At 38.3% G+C, this 23,274-nt stretch overlaps 1 protein-coding gene across 1 annotated transcript in view; it reads left to right on the forward strand.

Moving 5' to 3' along the window:
* The window catches only part of LOC128027473 (tenomodulin), a 35,538-nt gene extending 12,264 nt beyond the window's left edge, over positions 1 to 23,274 (forward strand). Inside the window, exons 3-7 of the mRNA XM_052615132.1 lie at positions 8,434 to 8,574; positions 12,621 to 12,719; positions 17,021 to 17,180; positions 17,847 to 17,950; positions 22,228 to 23,274. Of these exons, the coding sequence (XP_052471092.1) occupies positions 8,434 to 8,574; positions 12,621 to 12,719; positions 17,021 to 17,180; positions 17,847 to 17,950; positions 22,228 to 22,437 (714 nt within the window). The 3' untranslated portion in view covers positions 22,438 to 23,274. The remainder of the gene's footprint in view (positions 1 to 8,433; positions 8,575 to 12,620; positions 12,720 to 17,020; positions 17,181 to 17,846; positions 17,951 to 22,227) is intronic.

A 23,274-nucleotide genomic window follows, 5' to 3' on the forward strand; every position in this document is an offset into this window, starting at 1 on the left:
GGCTGTGAAGAAAGGCCCAAGCAAATTAAAAGCAGCTGCAATTGCGAGTCAACCACAGCAAGGTGGTCATATTTGGCAAACGACAGAGACTTGCAGGGGATCCAGGCAGAGAAACTGGGTCATTGTGCTCCCCTCATGGAGAGACCCTCGCCTGGGAAGGAATTCTCAGTGAACCTCTGGAGTATAAATATAAAGGAATGAGATTGCAGCTCTCAAACAACTGAGTTACTGAAATTCCTTCTCTAGGATTTCTTGTAATTATGCATTAAAAATTCCACTGAGATTCCAGATCTTGATATAAAGAGGCATTTTTAGTCAACTGAACAATTTATGGTGCCTAGGATGTGAAGTATGGCATGTGAGTTATTACATTTGTATTGTTGCATCAAAGTGCACACAGCATTAAGAAATATGTTCTGCATTATTGCATCACTCTACATCCACTAATGTGATTTTTGCTGCGATGAGTGCCTGCCCACTCTCTATTGTTTATTATTTGTGGTGCACATTAAACATAACTGCTTATAGACAAGCAGTGATTCATACCCCTTCTGTTCTGCATCAAAAATGTCCGCAAGGGAGCTCACTTCTATTTTTAATAAGTAGCTAAGGCTTTCTGGTGAAGTAAAAGTTTTAACTCTGATTTTAACTCTGCTGTTGACAGAGCTATAATAAGAACTGAAAGAGGCACAAAAGAGCCCTAGAAAACAAGATGCTCTTGGCCTCGGTTCCTTGTGTAAACGATTGTAATTAAACATCCCGTAATAACAAGCTTGTGCATTTCCACGGCATGTGTTCTAAAATCTAATCTGAGGTTGCTATTATTTTCAGATGTTCCTTTGATGCTGTTTCTTTCATTTTAACAAACGTGACCTTTGTGGGTTAGCGTAGCTGCTAGGTTACAAAGATATTGAGACCTCTAAATTTAGACAGATACTGTATATACCAACTTCTGGAGGTCTTTCAAAAGCTATAAACTATAACCTGACAGTGAATTGGATGGTGCAAAAGCTCAAACTCCTTGAGGAACAAATGCCACTGTAAAGCCATATTGGCTAGTGAACCATCGTTCTTCCCATTTTCAAAACAGACGACTGTTCGGGAAAGCATCACATGTCTTCATCGGACATCTCCAGATGCTGTTCTAAATGCATCTGGCAGCCCTGAAAGCATTCCCTTTGTATTCATCTTAACTGTAATGGTCATACAGCCTGACAAGCCTTGTCATCGCTGTCTGCTTCCATAATTCCTTTGTCTCAGAACAGCAAAAAAATGTAATAAATATTTGCGTTTGTCCCCACACTAAACACAAACATAGTGAGCGGTCTGCGGCTAATACCTGATATCTGATGCTTTTGAAGAGAGAAATAAATGGAACAGGAAAACCATTTGCATTTCATAGAGATGAACCTGTGATGGAAATGAACCGGCTGTTATCTTCACCATTCAGGGCAGATAAAATGGAGTCAGCCCAGATCAGAGCAGTAATGAAGAGCCCATCAATGGGCGAATTGTTATCTTTAGTGCACGCTGAAATGAGAATATCATTTAATTCCTAGAATAATAACTACACAGTAGCTCACACAGTGGCTTGTGACATGCACTGAGCACATGTGAATGCCATCTGCACCGCTGTCTCCAACTGATCTGGAGAAGTTATTTCCTGAGGGGATCTTCATTTTACAGCATATACCCAGGAGGTTTTTTTCTTCTTCTTTCTTCTTCTTTTTGTTTTTTTTTTTTTGTTGAAAATCCAGCTTTCATTATAAAGACTAGTGTCTTTTTGTCTTTTCTATTTCTATGAGATGAAAGCCAAGCTGTCGATCGAATAAAGGGTGTCTTTAATTTTCCTAATGGCAGAAGTTGTAAAAGTGGCAGTGTTGCTGTGGGTGCTGCTGTGACAGTTCCAGCTGTGTTGTTTTTAATCTGTAAGAAAAATGTATTTCTTTTTCACCCCAAATAAAGGGAAAAACGTGGAAAATAGAGATAGGGAAGTCAGAGAAGGAAGGACAAAAAAAACTCATATAACATTTCAGAGGGGAGCTCAACCCCGGGGAGGAATTTGCTGTGTTCACGTGACTACACATGTGAATAGTACTTGTTAAATCATCATTCGCAGGAGTGCAGGGAGTGTGTGGAGATCAGTGTTGCTGGAGAGAAGCAGTGGGGAAGAGACGACCGCACACCCTGCAGGTGATTCCTGTATTAGAACCAAACCAGAGCTAAATCGACAGCTGTACTCACACTTCCGGCATCAAAGTGCTATATTTTAGTGGCAACTGAAAGCTAGTTAGTACTTATTTCGTTGGGTCGCATCTGTCAGCCCTCGAGTCTGATGGATTTTTTCACTCACTTTGTACACTTAAAACAACAAGAAACCCATAAAGCACAGAAATAAAATAGCAGTTCTGAGAGGAATATGGATATTCTTGAGGCCCATGCTGAAAAACAAGTAAATTACCAGAGTTTATCACACTCTTCCATAGTAAGGCTGGCACCATAACGGTGCTGCTGACACTGGCACATCTCAGGTCTTCCTCTCAGCAGGGTAAGGACACAAGTGAAGTCATTGTCTCAATTATAAATGACAGCCATCATGTTGCGCTCTGATGGGCAGTCGTATTTTTAGGACCTAAAGGACAACGAGGGGACACACTGTCATTTGCATACTAGCCTCTTTCCTCCACTCACCTGTGACTGTGTCTAGACGACCTTTCACGTACGTCCTCAGTAGGGCACGGTGATGCAAACCACTCTCAGACTTCATTGGCTTCCTTGTCTGTTATTAATTCTCCTCGGGGTGGGTCTCTCCTGAGAGTCTCCGTATGCTGGGCCACCTAAGAGATCAGACATGCAGTAGATGAAAAGAAGTAAATAAGAGAACTCTGAAAACCTCTCCACATGTTATCTGTCATGAGTACTTGAAGTATATTGAAGCCAGGTGGCATCACCAGGAAGTAGATTGTGGGTAATCTACTTGAATTCTCAATGCGTAGATTGTCATAAGTCTGAAAGGCTCCTGTGGTGGTAACATGACATACCTGCAAAAATGTAAACAAAAGAAAGACTATGCTTCTCAAATGCCTCTTTTATAAAGTGACGAGTTTGGCAGGTATTGAGAGCTCAAGGCCTAGTCACTTGGGACAGTTTTAACAATATATCTTGAGCAGACTCTGAATTTGCCAGTACATTCTTATGATCTCTGAGGGATACAATATTACATCTTCTCTGTCCTGTAATACAGCTATTTTTCACTGTTTTGAGACCAACTAAGCGAAACAATATTGCAAGCAAAAAGAAATGTCCAGGAAATTGTGACATGAAGAACAAAAGAAGTTGAAATATATTTTAAAAATAGGGCTGTCAGTTGATTTAAAAGTTGATGTATGTATTAAAAATATATATCATAATTTAACTTGTCCCCTCAACAACTGTTGTACAAATGGAGAACAGTTCTTGAACCTTCTGTAATCATAAAATTAAATCACAGTTAATTATTTTATACTATCGATTTTATACTATTGAAGTATCAGAGAACCAATACATGTGGGCAGCCTTGGATTCTAAAAGTTGAGAATCACTGGTATATGTCAACATTTTCTAAGAAAAATCAAAAACGGCAGATAATTCAAAGACATTAGATTGTGGCAAATTAAAGATTTACATTTAAAAAAAAAATATTTATTATATTTATCTTCAAGTAGATAAAGTTTACGTAAGGTCGGCATTTTTTATGTAATTAAAACAACTGTTTGTCAGTTTTGTGTGCGCGCTCCTCAGGTGTATGTGCTCAGAAAAATAATAATTTAATAATGTCCATAATCACTTCAAATTGCAATAAGTTTAATATGTTATGTGAAAATTCTAGCATTCTAGCATTACAATGGTAATATATATATATATATATATATATATTAGGGGTGTAACGGTTCACAAAATTCACGGTTCGGTTCGATACGATACACTGATGTCACGGTTCGGTTCGGTTCGGTTCGATACGTTTTAGATACAGCAAAATGTAAAAACATCTCAACTTTTCAGAATGCCGCAAGCGCACCGCGGGTCATGTGACAAGAACCAACCAATCAGCTTCATCCTTTCCCGTAACAAGGTTGAGAGCTCAGCCAAGATGAAGGAATAGCTGATCATAGTTGTATATGGATTGCAATTTTGAAATAAATTTAGTAGCAGAGCTACTGCAAGCGATTTTTAGAGCAGGAAATCCATTTATCCTTCGCTGAAATTTCCGCGTCTCATGGAGAGAGCACGTCATTGTTGCTTAGCAAAGACTGACGCCTCATGAGCGAGCCCGAGCGCTCTCTTGCCATCACCATTATAGCTTAAAGGGAATCCAAAGTGCACCCAAACACCAGACCTGTTGGTTATTGGGGGATCTTCTCATTTCTAGTCTGTTAAACGCATTGGCTATTTTGCAACGAGCCTTCAGCGCGTACTGAGTGAGCGAGCGCCTGCTGAGTAGCCTAACATAAACATATAAGATGGTGTTTTTTTCTTCTTCGGGAGTGTCAGGGGCGTTGCCTGTTACGTTGTTTGGGTTATTGGGCTACCTTGTTGAACGCATATCATTATATTTCTATCTCTCTCTTTTTTTTTTTTTTTTCAAATATAATTAATTACTCCAACGAACCGTTCGGTATACATAATGCGTACCGCGTACCGAACCGAAAGCGTCGCACCGAACGGTTCAATACGAATACGCGTATCGTTACACCCCTAATATATATATATATATATATATATATATATATATATATATATATATATATATTAAATCAAAACAAATTTAAAAATCAGCCTTGGTTGGACAAAGTGCTGTACTTAGCTAACAGTAAAAAACAAAAAATAAAAACAGGAAACGCAGTAGAATTACAAAAGGTTGAGTGACAAATAGGTCAAAGAGATTTGGGGGCTTGATTGAAATCAGATTTTTAAATGATAACTAAAAAATTACAAACAATTTGATATCAGACTGGCAACTAGAGCAAGTAGAATTGGAGTATTTATTTCACAGCTGCATTTTGGACCATTTGGAGACAAGAAATCGAGAACAGAGTTAGTCAGAGTAGCATTTACACCACTGGGTGGATGAAATTTGAAATAGCAAACACTGTCACACGGATCAATGCAATGCTCAAGTGATCTTAAATATGAATACATTTCTCTGTGTTTTGCCTTGAACTCCATTACTCTTTCAGCTAATTTACTTTCATTATCATTATTTCTTTGTAATATATAGACATTTTGTCATCTATTCAGGTTACTTGGATAAAGGAATGCACAGAGTAGACAAAATTCATTAGGTTAAATATGCTAAAGGGGAGGGGGAATCTTTTGTGGTTTGTCATAATACAGGAGAACAACAACAAGAAAAATGAACAGGGAATGAGGATTTAAAAAGCTCTGCAATTTTAATCAATAAGAATGCCTGCAGTAGCTTCAAGCTGTATTGACACTGACAAGGTCTTCACAGGACACCCAGTTCATTAACTCTTCATTACGTTCTTAAAGAGATAGTTTCCCCAAAATGAAAACTGTCATTATTTACTCAACCTCATGTAGTTCCAAACCGGTATTACTTTCTTCTGTGGAATGCAAAAGGTGAATTTCTGGATATTTTCAACTGCTCATTTCTATATAGTGAATGCAAATGGAGAGCAGGGCTGTAACATTTAAAAAAGGATGCAAAAGTAACTTTTGAAGTCATATGATACAGTAGCTTTGTGTGAAGAACAGACTGACTGAAAGTCACTTCAATCAATATTGCATCGACAGAACAAATTACCCCTCAAACTGCAGGAATAAACAAAGCACGAATAAAAACACTAATAAAAACATATCTCTCCACTTCTTCTCAGTAATGGAATATTCTATATTTCATTCTCTTTACAACTCACTGTAGTCATATCAGTTCTGCTATCACCACAGTCATACACTCACATCTTTACATACATTCTTCTTTATTTATGGATGAATACAAACACAGATCCGTGCAGAAGTTACTTCCAAGCTAATTTCAATACATTACACTCTCTGCAACAGAGCTGACAAACAAGTCGATATTAAATGATGTGTTTTCTGCTCTATGCAACACTGCATAAAGTACTTTAATAATCAGAAAACGCGTAGATTTTTGACATTCATCTTAATGTAGTATTATATTTGTGTGTGTGCATCTTTTGCCTTATGTCTAAGCATAACATATTTATCAGAATTGCTACTGAGACAGATGAGGGTGAGCTCAGCAGTGTAATTTCTCATCATAACACAACACATACATAAATATTAATAGCATGGTTTTTGGCTGGTGGGCATGAATCATTTCTGTAGACAGAGAAGAGCCACCCATGCATGGCCAAAAACAGCATTTAAGAAAGTGCTGAGATAAACAGCAACGCTCCAAGGCCTGGCAATGGGAAAAAACATATATGCTTCTGAGACCTCAGACAATCAGACAAATCAGAGTCTACTTGAAGCGTACTTACAGCAACTAAAGGCAGCTGCCAGTTCATATTCATTAATAGAGTTGGTAGTCATGCTGCCATTCAGCCTGAGAAAACTGACTGGCTTTGACAAAGATATAATTCTTGTGTTTATAAGCAACCAGGACAGTTTCATATAGTGTGTTCATATTAATGCGATAGTTCACCAGAAAATGTAAAAAAAAAAAAAAAAAACCTGTCATCATTTACAGAATGATATCATGTCATCCCAAACCTGTTTTACTTACTTTCTTCTGTGGAATTCTGAAAACTCTTTTTGTCCATACATTGAAATAGTTTTTCAAAATGTCTTCTTTTGAGAGGCAATTATAAGGCGGGTTATAAGCACTGGATAGCTGTTCCTAGGTCCAGCATCATATTTTGGACACTTAAAAAGTGTGAATGGCACTGCATTATACAGTATAATAATAATAAAAAAAAGCAAAACAAATCCAATTATTTTAAGCAAAATGTTTCACAAAAGGTTTCAATGACAAGTATGATGTTAAAAAGTAGGTATTCGTTCTCGTAAAAATGGCCAGATATCAGAGAGTGTGAACAGAGTGGTGTCCGGTAAAAAAAAGAAACAGTGACAACAGAACAGCAAAGAGCAAAATTGAGTTATTAGAGATTAAGGGTATCTATTAAGTACATGTAATTAATATAATGTTAAACATTCAATTTTCAGGCCTGTAAGGATGTGTGCAAGCTGATAAGCAGAGCGTGCTGAGTGGATTGAGCGCGTGGTGGCACAGATGCGTGAGCTTGTAGAGTAAATATCACAGACATCGCTGGAAAATTTGTAATTCGGTCGGTTATGTCAAAAGCAAGCAAGCAAACTGCACAAGTTACTAAAGTTATCTGACGGTATGTAGAGAGCGAGAGAGAGAGAGAGATTATCAGTTATCCACGCATTCATTACCACACGTCTTGACTATTGTATTGCTATTTGCTACATGCTATTTATAGTTTGTTCAGAACGCTGTTGCTAGGCTTTCCTCCTTGCCGGTGGCAAAAAAATTGTTTTAGTCTTCATTTACAAATGTTTAGATGACTTAGCTCCAGCCTACCTTTCTGTTTTGGTACTCCCTCATAACTAGTTTAGGTCACTTAGGTCTGGGATCTTGGATTAGGCTTCTCTCTTTGTGTAGGACTAAGCTTAAACATAGAGGTGGCAGAGCCTTTATAAGGGTTGGCCTCAAACTATGGAACAGCCTACCAGTGTCAATGTTTAAATCAAAAGTTTAAATCTTTTTTTTTTTATCTATGCCATTTAACAACATGATTTTTACTTTGTGTATTTTACTTTGCTGTTTGAAGTTCTCTTTTTATGTAATGTACAGCACTTTGGTCAACCTTGTGGTTATTTTTTTATTATTTCTTTTTCTAACTAACTAAAATGTGTGTTTCCCTGCATTATTTTAGGAAAATGTTTTGTGATTATAATATTGAGCTGCTGCAGTGGAGCAAAAATGACAAATGCTATGAAAATACAGGTATTGGTATCGGCAAGTACCAAATATTTAATTTTGAACTTCTGACTTTTTCTGAAAAAAAAAAAATCGTTGCATCCCTATTAAAACAATTATTTAATTATTATTTATTAAAGTATTAATAATACACACTAGTTACCATCAAATATTGGTGTAACATGTTAACATCACATTAATGCGATGAGCATGAGTTATTGAACTTGAGGGGAACTAACTTCATGCATCCACTAAAAATGACCATAGTTGACTTCAAATCTTTTTTTTTTTTTTTTTTTAAGTCTCAGAAAAGTAAATTTAGGTTTAAATGTATCTTTCAGATTTTATCTCATGCAATTGAATCCAGTCAATTTTTAATGGGACATGCTATTGCTACAGATTGGATATTCTTGTGTCACTTTTTGTTTTTAATTCGGTATGTTGCGTTGTATGTGTCTGAGCAGGTATATGATCATCAGTATAAAGCCGTACTGGATGGACTGGAGACTGAGAGCATGATGGAAATCTATCCAGCACAACGCATCGAGATCTTCAGGATGGGAAATGGCACTAATGAGGTCCTAGAGTTGCATGACTTCAAAAATGTAAGGGTTTATGACATACATGTGAAATATTTTCATTGTTATGTGAGAAATTCAGCTCAGAGTCTCAGCCTAGGAACTGCTGTTAAAATACAGACAGAGCATTTTTCTTTTTCTCTCAGACTGATGATATTGAATCTCTTTGAAAAGCACTGTGCTAAGCAAAAGCAAACTGGCAGCGATGACATCTCACATCAGCATTCAGACACACTTGTTGCTGGCCCCATCTTCTTTCTAAATTACTATGGTCAGTGGAGCAAAGCCACAAAAGAGATTAGTTTCATTCAAGGCATTGCCATGGGAAACCAGAAAACAAGTGAATAGGTAAAATCATTCAAATCACATGTTGATGTAAATGAAAAGGGAGTTTGAGTACCGAGTCCTCTTCTGCACTTCTTGCAACTTCTGGCTCAGGGCAGACTTTGGAATTGATTTTTGTGAAGGAGGGATGTTGCAAGTCATTAAACACACTAAAACTACAAACCATCTCCACAGAGCCCGAAGGCTACAGCCCATGAATGGAAATGCAGTGGTAATGCCAACAGAAACACAAGCAAAATCCTTTCTCTACTCTTTTAGACAAGTACTCTGAGTGTCCTCCAGAAACGTAAAAGTAATAATGGAAATTCCACAGCAGCTTATAGGGAAAGCCAAGGAGACACGTAATATATTTTTTACTGCAGTGCAAGGTAGAGTACCAGTAAATTTCCATTGTATTTATTTATTTATTGTCCAGGAATAACTGCATGAACTGTACTGCATGCACTATATCGTTGCATATCACTCAAAAGCTTAGGGTCTTTAATATTTTTTTAGTCAGTTATTATTAATATTAATTTTAAATTAATAATTTTATTCTACAGTGTGGCATTAAATTCTTCAGAAGTGACAGTGAAGAACTGTATTGTCACAAAACATTTTATTTCAATAAACAATCAATCACATGTCTTGTGACGGCCGCTTTCTGTGCACGTGCCTCAGATGTGTGTGCTCAGAAAACCGTATATCAGAAGTTTAAACGGATATGATATAGACATGATAATTTAAACCAAACAGATGTTTTTTTTTGGCAGAGTATCCAAGGCAAAAGCTGTTAAGGCACAGCCCTGTTCTGGAAAAGTGGGCAGGGAACAGTAGCTCATTTTCATTTAAAGATACATGTACGAAAACGGCACGTTTTTGCTACCACTCAAAATGGGAATTATAAAAGTGGTATAATCAGTTATCAGTGGGGTTTTTTGAGCTGAAATTTCACAGACACACTCTGGGGACACCTGAGACTTACATCTTACACTTACACTTACAATAGGAGCCCTTAAAAAAAAAAAGTATCAAGGTTTCCACAAAAATATTAAGCAGCATGATTAAAGGGGGGGTGGAATGCTCTTTTTCACTCAATATCCTGTTAATCTTGAGTACCTATAGACTAGTACTGCATCCTTCATAACTCCAAAAAGTGTTTAGTTTCATTATATTTATAAGAGAAAGATAGTCTGTTTCTTTAGTCCGTTTTTTCCCGGAAAAACACGAGCGGCTGGAGGCGTGGCGTGTGGGCGGAGCTAAAGAATCACAAGCGCGAGTATGCTTTTGCGTTGAGAACGTCTAGAAACTGTGACATTACCGTGAGGGAAAAAACATCATCCAAAACAAACCATGGCTAACAGTCAGATTCAGCCGTTTATTTATGATCCAGAATCAGATCCAGAGGCTGAAATTTAACAAGAGCAGCAGCAGCAACGACTACAGCAGGACGTCTCTACGTAGTATGTATTGAAACTGTATATGTTTGCTTAGCGGTTTTGGAAAATGACTAAGTTCCACTTTATGTCGTCTTTTTTTAAGCTGTACATGTGGAAAGTGCAGTTTGATGCCAACATCGCATGTTGTTTACTTGATGTGCTTACACGCCGATAGCTAAGTTAACTACACAGAGATATTTGAAGCAGTTTTACTCACCGCCTGCGGTCCCAACACACGATCGTGACCCTTTTTCGTTGGGACTGCATTATCCTTAAGAAATAAACGATATGCAAATCCGGCGTCAAACTGGGCCTTGTTTGTAAAACAAGCATCTTCGAAATGCAGGGAACAAACAAAATCACTTGCACAACTCCGCTGATGCTCTGTAAAAATAAACTCCATCCACTGGTCCCTTAATGCTGTTTTTTTTTTTTTTTTTTTTTATCTGTGCAGGGTTTTCTTGCCCTGGCAACCAAAAACACACTCCTTTTGTGACATTTCGCGACGCTCTCGCTCTGATCAGTGAATTCTGTTGTGCTCTCAGTGCTGTGCTATACGGGAGCGCGCGCTCTTCCGGCAGACGTGCCTTAGGAACCATATAAGGAAATTCCGCTCCATTTAACGTCACACAGACCCATACTCAAAAAAAACTTTCAGAAACTTATGACAAACCTGAAGGAGTATTTTTGGAACAAAAATACTCCTTCAAACGTACAACTTAATTTTTGAAACTTTGTCCATGTTTAGCATGGGAATCCAACTCTTGAAATAGCATTTTAACCCCCCCTTTAACTTAATAATAGAAGTAAGAAATAGAAGTAAGATAATAGTAAGTAATGTTTCTTGAGCACCAAAATATTCTTTCAATGACAATTAAATATATTTAATACCCCTAAATGTTTGAATGGTTGCTTATGCATGTGCTACTCTGTATCTCGCAATTGTGCAACTTTGTTTCTTATAACTTTGACTTTGTCAGTGTGACTTAGTTTCTTATTTAAAACGTATGCAGGGAGAATTTCTTAACAAAGTCAAAGTCTGTTTCTAACATCCTAATACAGAAACAGTATACTGCCAGGGCCAGTTTCCAAGACACAGAATAAGTCTGATCTTAGATTTAGTAATGCTGTTAAGAGCGATTCCTCAGTGCTAAATCAGTTTACCACCAGCACTTGACTTCAGCTGCATCTACGAAGCAGTATTTGTTGTCTCTCAAACCAATAACTGGCAGAAACAGGTGTGGGCATCTACATGCAAGTAATGTGCCAATTATTGGAGCAGAGCTCCTTTGCCCTCTCTGCCAATTGCATCATTCAGTGCTTCCCTTCGAATAATTGTCTCAGACCATGCACACATTTAATCTGGCTAATGGCAAAGCTGTACTTCAACAATCTTTCTTAAATGACATTCTTTTCCTATTTTTTATCCATGTTATGAAGAGTCTCTCCATTTTCCAGTTGACCAGGCTCAGCAATAAATGCATTTCATCAGAAGATTGGTCCTTCTTGTGTGCAAAAGCAAACCATTACCAGAAATTGAAGAGCAATTTGTCGCAATGATTTTCAGCACAAACAATGCACTTTTCACTCCTCTCATGACAGTTTCTTTACTAATGGGTGATCTTAGATGAGAATAAAAAATTTGTTAGTATGCAGTCTAACAGTAGTTATAAGAGCACAGAACACATTAATTTATGATGCTTCCTTTAATACTGCAGAAATAATTCTGCTCCGACAGTATACTACTCACTCTCACTTTCCTGATGATACAACTGCAAAATGAGAGCAACTGTGGATTACTCAATGTATTCCTGAATGCAGGGAGATATTGTTTTTATCCTTCCACATGAAGAGTCTGTAACGCGATAGCCTTTATTTCCCTTCAAAGACTGCTTTCAGACAGTAAAGAACCTTCCATAGACGCTCCCACTAAAATGTTTTTTCTCTTTTCAAGTGTAAAGCAACACATTCTGTATGGCAGACCATCAGCTGTGGCTTTCAGGAAAAAAGCTCCTCACTTCACCAAACAGATTAGCTTCGCAACACAGACCAGAAGTGCTGCAAATCAATGGGCTTTGCCTACATATAATCATGGCTTCGGCGGTATACCTCTCTACTGGCTGGGGATGTACACTAATAATCTTGAATTGGCTTGGAAATGATTCCCGTTGCTTCAGCTATATAACATTTGCTAAATCTGTGCTGCACTGAAAAGGCTTCGGGGGGATTTTGTGAGAGTATCTGAGGTCAAATGCTTTTTTCAAATCATGGAATAAACAGTCAATCTCATTAACATCTATGTCTTTAAAGGGCATCACGGGCATTCGTTTTGCCAAGCACCAGAGATGCTACATCAGGGCTCAAACCAAGGAGCTGCCCAAGCTGGACTCAAAGACTATTGACGTAGAGGTATTCTAATCGCATCAAATACATCTTTTGGTGATCTGCTTCCTTTAAACAGGATGAAAAAAACAATGAAAAAAACAACAACATGAATTTTAAACATCAGACTGGGAAAAATGAAACTTGCTTCAACCATCACAATTTATCTGAAATTTAGCTAACCAGCAAACCCACGCCAACTCCCCGACCCACCTCCACCATCTCATCATCCCCTCCAGCGTTTTCCTCAAAAGTATAAACTTGGGTCTCCTGTGGCCGTGAATCCATCCGAAAGTCCACAATCCCATAACCCCTTTGTGGCGCACATCAAATGGTGTTTGCCGTCAATCCTGAACTAATATTAATTTTTAATCATCTCCTCTGAAGCCTCAGCCCAAATAGCCTTAAGGAGAGAGAGAGCGGGGTCCTTGGGAAAGGTAAGCCATTAAAATGGTATTTGAAGATGTTTGCTCCATAAATTTCACTTGACTCAGGGCTGAAGTGATTCATCTCTGTTCTCCTGCTCTAATGGCTGTCTGTGATGCTCAGCAAGAGTGATGGGTGAAATTCTATCAATCAAGCATCCAATTTATGGGTGTCATGGAGAATGGCAGGCGGTTTCGAAAGCGCTAAACTCTCTTTCCGTGGCAGTTCATATCGAAATAGAGGAGTGCAGCAAAGTGTTGTGCCTCTCCGATTTGTATTAAAAACACAGTGATCTATTGCTGTCTCAAGTTCCCAGACATCCTCTTTGACTTTTGGAACAGAAGGTATTGTAGGCAGAAACAGCCTGCATGTTCTCTCCCTCATCGTTTTAATGTCTAATCCATGTTTACAGATACTAATTGCGAAGCAAACGCCATATGTCACTGCTATTTCTCTCTTTTTTTTTTGCTAAATTGTGAAACCTAATTAGATTTTTCGGCTAAGCTTTGTTTCACAGATGTGAAATCAATCAGAGTTGGCCAGGGCTGAAGCGAGAGGGTAGACAGAAAGACAGTCGAGGGGGGACGGGGACTCATGGTGCAAGATGGAGCAAGCTGTTCCTACCGTTAAGACGCAGCTAACCAGGAGAACATTCACACAAATGATCTAAAGAGTGTAAAATGCTAAAAATGCAAGCTGGGAGGTTCACATGGAGGTGACAGAATTATTTAGGCTTGCTAACTGCCTATTTACATTCAAGCTTTCTCTAAATCTTTGATTATATACATACCAGCATGGAGGCCTGAGATAAATCAGGATGCTATTGAAACCAAAGACTGCTTGAGTGTGGACGCTAGTGAGCGCAAGAGAGAGAGCAGCAGGACATTCTTTCCACGGTTGTAAGCATGTAAAGGAAGCAGAGGTTAAAATCCACATTATTAGCTCCAAGTGCAGCTGAGCCGCAGGGCATGCGACTGGGTTCCCAGAGCAAGCTGCCTTAACACGCTTCACCACAAAACAATGCTGGCTGAGAAGAAACTGCATGCCACTGATAAGGAAATAAAGCAGCCTGCGAGCACAACCAGGTGACAAGCACAAATTGTATGCTGCCAGTTTGTTTACCATTTTCAATTTATTCAGTCTGGGAAATGATGAAAGCGGTAATCCCTGAACTTCCCACTGGTCTCCAACTGCCCAAACGTCTCCGATGAAATCACGGCCTGTCTTTCCGCACAGCCCTTGAGTCAGAAGATAAATCTGGTAACTACCTCTGTGCACCCTCTCATTCCAACTTTTGCCATTGCTATTTATACCAACCGTGTTTACATGTAGTCAGGAATTAATTGCATTAGTGTAAAATACTCTTATTTATTATACAATTATTCTGCCTAGTCTAAGGTGTTTAAAACTAAGATGCTGGATGCAAGGGAGTTAGTAGAAAATAAATGTTACATACATATACATATATATATATATGTGAACCTTTTCAAGAGAAAACAGCAAAGCTGTTGTATATTGTAGAAAGAGCGATCATTATATAGCGATATATATAATGTGTGTGTGTGTGTGTGTGTGTGTTATATTTGTAATATTTAATTTATTATTATTTATTATTATTATTTATGCTTGGTTAAAGTATGGCCATCAATGAAAAAAGGGCATTTTAATGGTGTCAAACCTTGCCAAACCAGCCAAACCTTGACTCCTTGGTCAAGACATAACTCAGCTTGGCTCTTATCCCCTTCAGTGTCTGTTCCGCAGCCTTTAGATGTCTCGAGAGAACCCTCCCAAACTTATCTGGCTAATTTCATGAAATGCTGTAGGATCAGTGTCCTAACCTTTGTTTACTCGTATGAAAGACACGCTTTGCTTTAGCAGTCAAGATGGCCAATTAAAGCAGTCTACTTGCACCGCTGGCCCTCATTTTAATTTTAGGCTAAAACAGCAACCTTCACCGCTTGAGTCATGCAGGCTGTCCTCCTAGTCATCATTAGTTCAGCGTGATTTGAGGGAAATGGGGCTGGAGGCGCAAAGAGTGAAGCTTTTAATAAGGTGGAACTGGAACCGCTACAGGTCAGTGCTGTGTCACTTCCCAACAAAACAAGAAAAGGCACCAAAAATGACTTCTAATAAAACAAGAGCAGCGAGATGAAAATCAGAGGGCTGAGAGAGAGAGCAAATGGAAAAGAAAGAGGGGGATCTAATATAAATGATAGTAGCTCAGACAATAGCCTCAGGATTCTACATCAAACTTAACTAATGTGCAATTAAGCTTTAGACTGGGAGAAAATCACCTTGTGGAAATATTTGTCATGTGAGCCATTTCTCTGGTCTCTGCACTAATTAACAAGGGAATGAAGCAGAGTTTGTTTGTACTTCTATTTACACAAAACTACAAGCACAACAAACATATACCTTGTGATTACATTACCCAAAGATGCTTTCTAGATCTCAAATAGATGAAACTGACATACAATCACTATCATTAAGCAATAATAATTTACTTAACAGCTCATGAACTGGAGAACTAATAAATTAAGTACACTATGCTTATCAATTGTATAATTAGTTATATAATGGTTGATGGGGTGGATGTACCAATTTAATATTCCTAGAGGTCTGAATAACACGTGCATCAGTCCTTCCTCAGACCAACACAGCAGATAGACTTTAAGGTCATCTTAAAGTCAGATATATATTTGTACTCCTATTGCTGTACAAATTAAAATGCAACCCCACCAGTGTTTGCAGAAAAGGGCTTTTTGTTTTGTTTTTCAGCTAGGGAAGAAATAAGTGTGTTTCACAAGAAGGTACAGCTATGGTCTTTTAAGATAGGTCAAATTAAATATATAAGCCATGGTCAGCAGTTAGTTCTCTGCTCCCTGCAGAGTAAGAGTGAAATGATCCAAGGCAACAACTTTAAACAGAGACTCCAGCTTTATCTTGTTTGGACTGTGGAAAAGGAGACTTAGGATGCCTGTATGTGCAATAAACTGATAAACAGAAATGTGTTTGGAGGGTACGGAAAGAACGGAGTCAGTTTCAATCAAACCAAATGAGCTTCTGAAAGCACAACTGAAGTATAAATACTTTCCCCTTGATCCCCAAAAAATATTGATCCTAAATGTTTTGTTAAACTAGTAGTTTTATTACTTTTTTAATGCATAAAAAAGAATTTGAAGTGAAAATATGAACTGTGTTAGCAAGTTGTGTAAGAAAGGATTAGTTTCTCATCATTTCTGATCTTACCATGCACAGAACTGCTGAAAGACACAAGAAGCCAGTTAGAAACTGCTCACACTGCTGACACTTCACTCAAGTTCATTTAAACAGAGACTGCAGTGCTAACCAGAGGCTGTGACAAAGACACATCATTCACATTAAAGCGGAAATGTTATTTATAATGGGTCTGTGTTTAATGATTCAGATTATTTAAATGTTAAAATTGATTGCATAATTGTAGTTAAATACAGAAATCTGATCATTTGCAGTTAAGCAATTTGTTAAATGGCTATAACTTATTTTTATCCTCAGGTGTCATTAAAACAATGTGTAATAAAAGCATGCATGGTCCCTTTCAAATTTAGCTTCAGTGGCCATCTGACCTCTGGTGCAATGCAGTGTATGGAAATTGTGAGAAGATTTAGCTCATATTGAAATCTTGGGGAAGCAATATCGATACCATGCAAGTATTAAAAAAGTTATGGAACTCATTTATATGCTTTAATATACTAAAATGTAATGTGTACTGATATATAATGATATATAATATACTATATGATTGACTATTATTAGAAATATTGGCTATACTGGCCTTCAAACAGAGTCAGATCAGCCATCCATATCTATGACCCAGCACAAATGCTTTTGTGTAGGCATTAAAATGTACATTATTTTCACAGGTGAGCGAGACTGGTGAATTGGATATGCAGATGGTGGACTCTCAGATATGGATCCCTGCTGAAGACCCAATCTCCAACAAAACATTCCTGTTGAATTCCAAGATCTGGGAGATTTGCCAAGACCTTCCCATCCACTGGATCCATCCATCTCCTCTCAGAGGTTAACAAACAGTGCTTTGCCCACTCGAAATCCATTTCAACCCTAGTAATAAGGTTTCAGAATAGCCTAGTCTGTAATTTATTTTTCTCTCCACTGTTTGCTTGTACTTCCCTTCAATGGGAAGTACATGGTTAATGATCTTGCAATGTTCTAAGCAATCACTGATTAACTAATCAACGACACAATACACCATGTTTAAAGAATACTTTTGCCACAAACCAACTTTTTCCAAATGAAGGAACTATAGTACTGGAGGGTTTTATGTTCTTTGAGGAAATTTTCTAACAATTTACTCACCCCCATATCATCCGAAATGTTCATGTCTTTCTTCAGTCGCAAAGGAATAAAGGTTTTTAAGGAAAAATTCCAGTTTCAATGCCACTTTAAAAGGCACCACACAATCCCAGCTGAGTAATAAGGATCTTATTATCTAGAAAAACAATCTGTCATTTTCTCAAAAACTTTAATTTCTTTGCAACTGAGGACAGCAAGACCTTAACATCTTGGACGACATGGGGGTGAGTAAATGGGGGTGAGTAAAAAAATTCAGGGAATTTTTACTCTGGAAGTGAACTAATATTTTAAGGAAGATCAAAGAGGCCTTTCGTGATATACATTATTAAGTAGCAAGTTTTTAGCATTACTGTCTTTTCTCCTGTGGTACAGATGAGTTCCACGATGTAGAGGATGTGGAGGAGACCCCAGAGCTGGAAGCAAGAGGTCCACGTCAGGCCCGGGACGTCATGGACCATGTACCAGTAAACGACTATGTAAGTATGAACCTGAAGTTCATTACCAAAAGATGTGTTCAGACTGCAGTTGAGCCAGATAGTCATGCTCTCTTTTTGGTATAAATCGTTTATTAAATCGATGTTCCCTTTCCGAACTTAAAACAGACCATGTGGACCACAGGGTATTGAAATTGCTCTATATATCTGCTTAAATCAGGCCAGACTCCCTTAATGTTTTACAGCTAATGGAGAGGAATATTTAGCCTTTAAAGGAAGCAAGTTTGCCTTGCACAATTTTTCCTTGCATCTCTTACGTAGTTAGAGATGTACAAAGACAGTCTCCCAAGGTCACTCATTAATGAATAGATAAATTTATTTAATCATGCTTTAATTATCAAAGCATGGAGAATCAAGCAGCCATAGAGTGTCCTTTACTGCGTTCATGAAGTGAAGCATATGTTCAATGTTTAATTATCCTGAAATCACATGCACTAACGCTTCGCACCACTACGATATACACTTCCCCAACTAGAATGTGACTTCTAGCCTCCAAGCACAAGGATGAGAAGACTGAGAAAAGAAAGAACTATGGGGTGGAGGGAAAAAGGCACATTTATCTGCAGAGAACCAGGAACGTTTTGCCTGCCCACCTCATCCAGCAACTCCGACTGCAACGTACTGTATAATTAAAGCGGACCCAGATGAAACCACCTTCCCCTTTTGAAATCCTCTCTTTCTATCAGCTGGTTAATACACACCAATCCAGCCAATTCCAAGGCTAAGCACAGGCGGGCTGAGTTTGTGGGCAGAGCGATAACAAAGGCTTTAGTGAACGTCAGAGGGGATGTGGCTCTCTGTAATTGGAGTCTGGAGTCATGTAGATTCTGCTGGGAAGCCAGATATCCCAGACCTTTCAGAGGATCCTAGACCCAAGCCCTTCTTTAGCTCTCCAACCAGCAGAAGTCTGCAGCTGGAGGAGGGAATTCATATTTTGCTACAGGTCTCTTCCTGTTGTGCACTTTTTATAAATAATCATCAAAATTCCTGTGACAGAAGGCCTGAGATATACGAGGCTGACCTTTCCCCAGTCCTGCCACGCTGATACGTTGCTTGCCAGCACAGCTCTGGATATCTTTCAAACTGAATAACTATCATCTGGCTGTGCTGAGAAATTGCATCATGGTCCTTGACCTTCATTGGAAGGATGAGACTCTGATGATTGGGTCCAGACTTGTGTGCCTGCCACAGTTGTTGATGGTAAGCATCATGACCCCACGTCCTAGCTGAAAGCATTCTGGCTTGCAGACCGCCGATTGAACCTGCCTCCCCACGTCTGTCTGAACTTAAGATGCACTGTCCAGTCAAGTACCCGAAGCAGATGAATTCACTTTTAACTTAGGTTACTAAAATGTAAAAAGACTTTGTTTCAAGTGTCTTTTTAAATTTGTAATTTAAAAACAAACACTTTAAAAAAAACATGTAGAATACAGTTTTTAATTAAATAACAGGCATGCGTGTTATATTGTTTACCTGGCTGTTTATGCTATACAATACAATATAAAGAACAGCATTGGTTTGAAATAGAAATCTTTTGTAACATTATAAATGTCAGCATTGCTGAATACAGTATAAGTTATTTAAAAAAAAAATATATATATATATATATATATATATATATATATATATATATATATATATATATATATATATATATATATAGTTAAATTACTGACCCCAAAATTTTGAACAATGGTGAATGTCAAAACACCCAGGAAATGCAAATCTGAAATTATTTAATAAAACAACTTTCCTCACATCTCACAAGCATTCCTCCACAGGTTTCGCATTAAGTCTTTGATGAATGTTCAGCTTCAACGATAATTAAATTCCACCACACAATGCATACAAATGATTTACCTTTGTTGTAAATTGGATATCTAGATTTGATTCATAAGTAATCTGTAAAAGAGCTCTTTCTCCATCATTTACTGATGAACAGATCTTCCACAAGAGACGTTTTTGTGTTTGTGCGCACTCTGATCCATTCCAATCTGCTCCAGATGTCCCAATCAGTTTTTAGAACAAAACAAAATAAAGCATGTATAATGTCAAACTAAATAAAACGCACACAAATAAACAAACAAACATTGTGTTAAACCTAACACAATGAGACATTAATGAGTTAACTTTGACAGTCCTGAGAAAAAGAAAAAAAAAGATAATAATTTGATGCATGAAGATATTTACTCTAAATGTATTTATAATCAATAAAACTCTTTTGGGAAATAGTGTTGCTCTAGCGTCTTGATCATGAAGTTTAAAATAATTTATCCCTACGGTAATTGTGGTTTATGAAGTTAATCCACAGGGTCTGAATCTGAGAATCAACTGTATGATGTGCCACGCCATAATAAATTAGTTTTTGTGCTTTCTTGCGTTAAATGCTACTACATCACACTTTACAGGCTGTAACACTGAACATAACCGAGAAACTGACAGGCTTTGTGAGGCTAATACAAAACTCTACAGTCAGCTATAGGCACCTGTTCTTAATTACTCTTACTAATTTATGCATGACTGACATCATGTCCCAGAGTACTTCACTTCTTCTCACTGACGTATAAAGCCACAAACATGAACTCACTTTCTCACTGCAGCAGTATAATCAGTTTGATTAATATACCTCCGCAGAACAATACCATTCATAGTCTGTTTGTTTTATCCTAATCACACATCATTTCACTCAAAAAAACAAAAACTTGTATTTTTCCAAATAACATCCACCTTTCATGTCGGCAGGGTTTTTTTTCTGTGACAGTCTGATAAAACAAACAGTGCTACACTGACAGGCTTTGTGCTGTTTCCAAAAAGAATTGTTGTCTCAACACTCTTGACCCTAAACCTGACAAACATTATGAATCAGTAATTGTCTTTGTGCATTTCTGAGAGTAATAAATCAAAGACTACAAGCATCACCCTGCTTTCTCTTACACTAGTCTAATCATTAGGAGAATGCAATTTTCACTCCATTCATCATTGCATAGTGAGCTCATGAAAACTCATGCATGCCTTGTTTATGCAGAACATAACGAGAGATGGGATTCCAGAGGAGAAACGCACAGGCACATTATAATTCACTGCACTTCGTCTCAAACCTAAAAAGATCAATAATGATAATAATATACCTGTTTACACTATACAAACACCACAAATGACCGTTCTTAAATGCCATTTTCAACCACACTTCAACACATTTCAGTGCAATTTTCTCCCTTCGCATTCATTTGCATCATTTCCCAAAAGGAAGTCTGAATCGTTGCCAGACAACTTGGACAGATACGGCTTCATCTGCCAATCTAATGCAGATCAGCAGAGGTGACTAGGTCCATGACAGTTTTTTTTTATTCAGACCGATAACATCATATTGTCTGCGTTGTAAGCTTGGAGAAACCGAAATGCAGTCAAATGCAACAGTGCGAGTCGAGGGTGCTATCTGCTCCAACAATTACGGGAGACAGAAAGTTAAGTGGCACTTCTCAGAACCCATCTCATTGTAACGACTGATCAAAGGCATGGCACTCAGCCCTGGATAATCTGGAGAGGGCACACATACACAATTACAATGGCGAGGGCCAAGGGCCATTAATTCTACCCAATTTACCTTTCACTCCACTTTTATTTAGCCTTTACACCAATTCACACCCTGCCTGCAAGAGCGAATAAACCGATCCTTGTTGGGCGATCATTACCCTGCTAATTGCTGTATGAACGTGCCATTCGCTTTATGCCAAAGTCAAAGGAGGGCATGAAAGTGCATGGGGGAGGGTTCTCATTTCTGAGCTGAAATGAGGCCGGGGTCGCTAGTCGGACTGAGGCGCCAATGCTATGCTTTAATGGGAGTGGGAGGGCTGGCATGACAGAAATAGTGTAATTATCTCAGTGGCTGCCAGTGTCAAACTCGCTGTGACTGAGAAAGGACAGGCAACAGGGTTAAGGGACTGAATCAGAGATGCTAAAGCCGAGCGATGTCACCAGCAGCGTAATGGAAAGGTCAAGGGCAATATATCAAATCTGATACCCTGGCTTGGCATATCAAAACCATCTAATTTCAATGCCACTATGATCCTTGTGACATATCCGAGCATGACAGGGTTTTTTGTCATCATGTGTCTACACCCCATAATCACTCTTCAATCCCCCTTCAGAACAGTGCACCTTTTTATTGCTAAAATCAACCCATCAGACATGGGCGTGTGGTGAGATTGCAGGTATTGTTTGGCTGCAGTTCTGACCCTGTTGACAAACTCTCTTTGCAGAGAGAAGCTGGGATGGAGCTGGACAACAGCCTAGATGAGCAGGGCTACTGCTGCCAGTACTGTCGTCGGGGGTACCGTTACTGTCGACGATATCACGAGCCCCTGGGCGGCTTTTGGCCATATCCCTACTATTACCAGGGAGGACGGGTCATCTGTCAGATTGTCATGCCCTGCAACTGGTGGATAGCAAGAATGCTGGGACGAATTTGAAGATGCCGGAGGGAACCATTGGTGCTATGTTGCTCACGGGTGCACGTAGACCAGCTGCATCTGTACGAAATGTCACAAATATGCTCAAACTTTTTCCATTCTTTGTGTGAAAAAAAATATTTTAAAATAAGGCAAGACATTAGCTCATCCTCATTGACCATGTCACAGTCATAATTATTTTTTATATTATGGGTGGTTGATGGATAACAATCAAGATTATAGGTTAAACTGTATATAAAAACAGGGAAATTGCATATTTTAGGTGATATTTTTCCAGAATTTCACCTTTGTGCTTTTAACAATTTAATCTGTGGTAATACAAATGTTAATTTGAACAGTGTATTTATCGGTCCTTGACCTGATGTTGATACTGGAAGTAGAACAGAAACAAGTGCTTTGGAAATGGTCAGTTACTGTAGTTACAGATTTCCTGCAGTCCTTTCAAAACAATAGTGTAGTCTTGTTTATATGAGAGACATTATAAGAAACCAGGTTAACATAAATTTACAGTAATTTGCATGTTTATATTTTGAAATATTGTTTTAATGCATTTACTGTCACTGTACGCTTAAGCAAGTCCCTGTAGAACTTAGAAAATTAGCATGATGTGATGCGAATTAATGTGAATTTTATTCAGTGTCGAACAGCACTGTACACATATCGCATGACTATATTTAAGGAGTGACATTGCTAGCACCATAATTGCAGGTCAGGGAATGTTTCAGATTAATCCTTTCATCCAAGCAAATGTGTGCTCTATAAATTGCATTTACGTAATCTAACGCTCCTTTGTGTTTTTTTCAGCAACTTCCTTCTGAATAAAACTGGTAAAAGTTT

Source organism: Carassius gibelio, chromosome A14, assembly GCF_023724105.1.
Source record: "Carassius gibelio isolate Cgi1373 ecotype wild population from Czech Republic chromosome A14, carGib1.2-hapl.c, whole genome shotgun sequence".
Lineage (NCBI taxonomy): Eukaryota > Metazoa > Chordata > Actinopteri > Cypriniformes > Cyprinidae > Carassius > Carassius gibelio.